Source organism: Lactuca serriola, chromosome 8 (genome assembly GCF_051521515.1).
Source record: "Lactuca serriola cultivar US96UC23 chromosome 8, Lser_US96UC23_V15, whole genome shotgun sequence".
In the NCBI taxonomy this organism is placed as follows: Eukaryota; Viridiplantae; Streptophyta; class Magnoliopsida; order Asterales; family Asteraceae; genus Lactuca; species Lactuca serriola.
The window spans coordinates 83,784,735-83,791,197 of NC_136415.1; the positions used below are offsets into that span (position 1 = coordinate 83,784,735).

Genomic DNA, 6,463 nt, shown 5'->3' on the forward strand with positions numbered 1-6,463 from the left:
GAAACGTGGGCTTAGTTGTGTTTAGGGTCGTTAGGTTTTTTTAGGCTATAAATGTCATCTTGTTTTATGAATAGAATGCAGCCGTTTTCCTGCATCACGATTATTTCTTCTCCTCTTTATTTCTCTTCCTGAAAATCACATATTGAGTGTTGTGTTTGTTGCTACAAAGAAGTGTGTATACAGGGCCTGATTCCAACATTTGGTATCAGAGCCTAGGCTCAATTAGAAGAAGGCTGAGGTGATTTCATGGAGAATTGAAGATCACCATGCTGCAGAAGTAAAGACCGACAGAAAGAAGAAAAAGAAAGAAGAAAGACGGAAAGACAGAAAACAGAAAGAAAGAAAGAAAGAAAGAAAGAGTGAAAGCAAGAAAGCAGGAAAGAAAGAAGAAAGCAAGAGAAAGAAAGTAAGAAGGAAAGAAAGAAGAAAGAAAGAGAAAGAAAGAAAGTCAGAAAGAAGAGGCTTTTACCTGAGAAAAGAGAAAGAATGGCAGGAGGATCAAACCAAGGGGGGTCAAAAGAAGTTGTGGCTCAAGGTACTGTTGTACCATTTCAATGTCCTAAATTGACTGAAACTAATTATAATACTTGGTCTATTATGATTGAAACTGTTTTGAGGGCATTTGGACATTGGGATGCAATAACCAAGGATGTAGTTGATGAGAAGAAGAATTATACCACTAAAGACATAATTTTTCAAACCCTCCCAGAGAATGTTCTTTTACAGGTTGCTAAACACAAGAATGCAAAAGATGTTTGGGAATCAATCAAGGTTAGGTATATTGGAGCCGAACGGGTGCAAAAAGCAAGGCTGCAAACCTTAAGAAATGAATTGGAGATGATTAAGATGAAGGACAATGAGTCAATCAATGACTTTTCGGGCAAAATAAGTGATATTGTTGCCAAGTTCAAAAGTCTTCGTTCAACTCTTGAAGAGGAGGTGGTTGTAAGGAAGTTTCTCAATTCGGTTCCAAAGAAGTACTTGCCAATTGTAGCTCCAATTGAACAATATTCTGATCTTGAAACTATGACATTTGAAGAAACGGTTGGAAGGGTCAAAGCCTATGAAGAAAGGCTTCAAAGTCATGAAGAAAAGGAAGAAGAGCAAGGCCAACTCATGATGGCAAGTGAACCAAGGCATGATGATAACAGTGGACATGGAAGAGGGCGTGGAAGGAACTATGAAAGAGGTGGAAGAGGTCGAGGTGACAAAAATAGCTTCCGGTGCTTTAACTGTGGAGACTTTGGGCATTTTAGCTATGAGTGCACAAAGTGGAATGATAAAGACAATGACAAAGAAGCAAACTTGATCCAAGATGAAGAACCGCCATTGCTTTGATGAAGAAACGTATCAAGATTAAGGGGGTGAATGTGGGATTTTTAATCTTGACACGGTAGTTTATTTAATTAGTATTTTAGTTTTGTTATTCAGCAAAATAAATAGTTTGGTTTTATTAATTGAATGGGTCATGTGGACCAAGTAATAGTGCTGGAAAACATGAAACGTGGGCTTAGTTGTGTTTAGGGTCATTAGGTTTTTAGGCTATAAATGTCATCTTGTTTTATGAATAGAATGCAGCCGTTTTCCTGCATCACGATTATTTCTTCTCCTCTTTATTTCTCTTCCTGAAAATCACATATTCAGTGTTGTGTTTGTTGCTACAAAGAAGTGTGTATATAGGGCCTGATTCCGACAGGCAATTCAATCCTTTACAACAGCAGAAAAACACTCCCACAACTCACACAAATTTGCCTACACCCTTTCTCCAAAAATTACGATTTCTGGAAAACAATGATCCAACCGTTTCGTATCACAAACAACCTTTTCCAATATGTTGATGGCTCTCTCATGTGTCCATCCCAAACCCTATCTGGCATGTCCACAAATGCACAACCCAAAACTCAACCGAATCCAGACTATGCTACCTGGATCTTTGATACGGACCCATCCCATACTAGGCCCGTATCATGCCATAAGCCCAAGTGTAGAACTCACTCCGAAAAGCCAGCTTGTAGGAGGAGGGGACACTTAGACTTATAAGCCACCAACATATAGTACTTTCAGCCGATGTGGGATCATAACAATACCCCACGCTTTGAAGAGCCAACATCCTTGTTGGTCACGGTTGGCACCCCCTTTTGGTCCAAGCCACCACTCCGAGTCATTGTTGGTCACGGCTACGTTGGTCACGGTTGGCACCCCTCTTTTTAGGTCCAAGCCACCACTCCGTAGGCCACCACTCCAAGTGTTGGCACCCAGAATCGAGGGCTCTGATACGAATTGATACGGACCCATCCCATACTAGGCTCGTATCATTCCATAAGCCCAAGTGTAGAACTCACTCCGGAAAGCTAGCTTGTAGGAGGAGGGGACACTTAGACTTATAAGCTACCAACATATAGTACTTTCAGCCGATGTGGGATCATAACAATCTTGAACAATTCAACAATCACTGAAGCCTCCTTCCCACATGTTCCTAAAGACATATGGCTTTCCCTTGCTCATGCGTATGCTCCTCAATCTATCTCCACGGAATACACCCTCAAGGCACAATTACTCAAAATAGAGATGCAACCTGAGGAATCTCTCTCTACATATCATTCCAAAGCAAAAGAATATGAATATGCTGAAGCTCTCGCAAACATTGGAGAACCAATCAAAGATAAGGATCTTGTTATGTTTGTTGTTTCCGGTCTTCGTGATTAATACAATGGTCTGAAGTCTAATCCTATCGCTTGAGAGCATCTCATCGCCTTTGCGAGAGCTTCAACCCTTTACTGATACAACCAATTGACTTTCCTCCACGACATCTGCCCCTCAATCTGATACAATCCAAGACACACAACACCCGGTGTCTCAACTTGGCTTACAACTACAACCGGCCAACTAACCCACTCAAGCATTTTACTCATCTCGCTCCCAAAATTTCCACGGACGTGGTCGTGGTCGTGGACGAGGCTCAAACAATCAGCAAACCGGGGAAAACAAAAACCAAAAGTTCAACTGGGCAACAAATCAGAATACTGTTTACAAAACCTGCAATAGATGTGGCATTGGTCATGTACCCTCTCAATGCCCTAAATGTGATCCTGCTACCATCAAGAGACCACCTCAGTGACCATCTGCCAATTTCGCAGACTGCATATCCCAACAAATGCATACATGGGTTCCTGACATCGGGTCAACACAACCATATCACACACGACACATCAACCTTCGAACACCATGAACCTTACTATGGTGACGATTTTCATGTTGGTTCCACTTGTTTTCATTCACCCTCTAAAACCTTTTCTCTCACAAATATTCTTCATGTTCCAGAAATAAAAAAAAAATCTTATTTCAGTTCAACGTTTTTGTCAAGATAATCATGTTTTCTTTGAATTTCACTCTTCCTTTTTTGCTGTCAAGGACAAGCTTACACGCACAACCCTCCTCACGGGTCCAGGTGACAACGGACTCTATTCCATGCGACCCCTGTAATTTTGCCGTCTTTCGAAAGTTGCTTTTACAATTGTTCGTGCTTCTCCGAACATTTGGCACCAAAGACTTGGACATCCGCACTCCCAACTTTTAAATAATATGCTATCTAGATTTAGTCTTCCAATTTTCAATAAAAATTCTGTTTCTTTTTGTAATTCATGTCATATTGGCAAGTCGTCCAAACTACACTTGTCTTCCTCAAATTTTAAGAATAATCACTTTTGGATTTACTTGTTTGTGATGTATGGGTCCCCGCTGCTATCCATTCTTTTGATGATCATCATTATTTTTTATTATGTGTTGATGATTACTCTAGATATATGCGGCTCTTTCCGTTAAAACACAAGTCGAATGTGTTAGGTGTCTTTAAATAGTTTATTATCATGATCGAACATCAATTTAATACTAAAATTAAATCTGTCCAAACCGACTGGGGTGGGGAATTATGAAATCTATCACAATTTATCACTTCTTTTGGGATTCTTCATCAACTCTCATGCCCTCATACAAGTGAATAAAATGGTCTTGTTGAATGTCGTCACCGACATGTTGAAACCAGCCTCACTCTCCGTTCCTAATCTTGTGTTCCGTGAAAGTATTGGCACTTTGCTTATGACACCGTTGTTTATCTCATTAACCATATTCCCTCACGGAACCTTGCCAAAAAATCACCTTTCGAATCTCTTTACACGAAAACCTGACTACTCATTTTTACGGGTCTTTGGCGCACAATGCTTTCCTCACATTCAACCTTACAACAAGCACAAGATGGATTTTCAGTCCATATCATGTGTTTTCCTCGGATAGTCCCTCACATCATGGCTATTAGTGTCTAGATACCACCACCACACGGATTTACATTGCCCGACATGTTCGTTTCAACGAACAACACTTTCCCTTTCAATCCAATGCATGTGGTCGTCAACCTCCTAAACCATCACCACCAATGATTTTATCTAGCTACCCAACTGATCAAGCACCCATCGATACACCATCAACAATCGTACCACTTCGTAGCTACATTCGCTAACGACGGAAAACTACCATCCCAACTACCACCCGGTTTTGTCATAGAACCCATCACCGAACCGGTCATCGCTGAACCGGCCACTGCCGAACCAGTCACCGTTGAACCTGTCACTACTGAATAGACCACAACAGCCACGCCAAATCGAGCTCGTCCAGCGAATATGCGACCTAATCCAAAACAACGGGTTCTTTATGATCCCACAATGTATCACACTTCCGCACCTGACGAAATTTAGCCTTCGTCGTTTTCAATTGCAAATCAGTCTCCTTAATGGCGGAAAGCCATGGCTGAAGAATATGACACGCTTATGAGAAATGGCACTTGGTCCTTACTCCTTCTGGTTAAGTATGCCAATATTGTGATTGTGGGACTACAAAATTAAAAGAGGTCAGTCAGGTGCTATCAAGCGTTATCAAGCGTTACAAAGCCAGACTTATCGCCAAAGATTTTTATCAACAACCTGATATTGATTACCATGACAAGTTTAGCCCAGTCATCAAATTTACAACCGTTAGAGTTGTTCTTTCTCTTACTGTCTCAAAACTTTGGCCCCTTCGTCAGTTGGATGTTTAAAATGCCTTTCTTCATGGTGATTTAACAGAGACGATTTATCTTCGACAACCACCGTATTTTACGGATCCACAACATCCAAACCATGTATGTCATCTTCACAAATCCCTCTACGGGATCAAACAAGCACCATGGGCCTGGTTTCATCGTCTCTCACAAGCATTAGTCTCACTTGGTTTTCGAGGATCCAAAACTGATCCCTCCTTGTGCATATACTCCTCTGGCAGCACCCTTCTTTACATGCATGTGTATGTGGATGATATTATCCTTACGGGTAATAATCCTACCGCAATTGACGACATTGTCAAGCAATTAAGCAAAACATTTGCAGTTCAGGACATGGGTCCTCTCTCCTATTTTCTTGGGATTGAGGTTACTAAACGAGGATCTGATCTTATTCTGTCCCAAAGAAAGTACATCTTGGAAATCCTTCAAAAAGCTGGCTAATCCTATGCTAAACCCGTTGACACCCCTATTATCACAACTGCCAATTTAGCTCTTGTGAATAGTCCGTTGTTTGAGAACCCTATATGATATCGTCGGGCCGTTGGTGCTCTACAGTATGCCACTTTATATTTGGCCAGACATCAGTTACGCTATCAGCAAAAGTCTGTCAATTCATGTATTCCCCAACAAAGAACCATTGGTCGGCAGTCAATCGCATCCTTCGTTACTTACAAGGCACAGTAAATCATGGCCTTTGCTTTCAGCGCAACCCTGATTCCACACTGCACACATACACTGACGCTCACTCCCCTTTTATGCATGCATACTCAGATGATTGCCGATCCACCGGTGGATATGCTATATATCTTGGTCCTGATCTTGTCTCGTGGCAGCCAAAAAGCAGAAGACTGTCTCTGCTCCTCCACAGAATCTGAATACAAAGCCTTAGCTGATACTGTCGGTGAAGTTACTTGGTTAGAATCTCTCCTGCGTGAACTTCGTGCTCCCACTGCGACAACTCCAGTTTTGTGGTGCGATAATCTTGGAGCCACCTACCTATCCGACAATCCAGTCTTCCACGCAGAAACCAAACATGATGAAGTTGATTTTCACTTCGTTCGAGAAAAGATTGCTAACAAGAAGCTATCCATTCAACATATCTCTACAGAAGATCAGATAGCGGATGTCTTCACTAAACCGCTACCTACTCAACAGTTTGTGAGTCTTAGGTCCAAGCTACAAGTCGATACCCAACATTAGATTGAGGGGGAATATTAGTCAAAGTATTAGATTTCTTGATAGTTAAAGGAGGTTAATTGTAATTGTGTACTCTATTTATATTTCCCCTGTATCTTTTAGCCACAATCAATACAATACATGTTTTTTACCAAAGTCAATTCTTTTGATGGAAACTATGGAGTAACAATTGGCCCC

The 6,463-nt window shown here is 41.3% G+C and overlaps 1 protein-coding gene across 1 annotated transcript; it reads left to right on the plus strand.

Annotated features, from left to right (window-relative positions):
• The first annotated feature begins 486 nt into the window (after positions 1-486).
• Positions 487-1,338, plus strand: LOC145067114 (uncharacterized). The gene has a single exon (XM_079014323.1). The coding sequence runs from the start codon at positions 487-489 to the stop codon at positions 1,336-1,338; it is 852 nt and encodes a 283-aa protein (XP_078870449.1).
• The last annotated feature ends 5,125 nt before the right edge of the window (positions 1,339-6,463 follow it).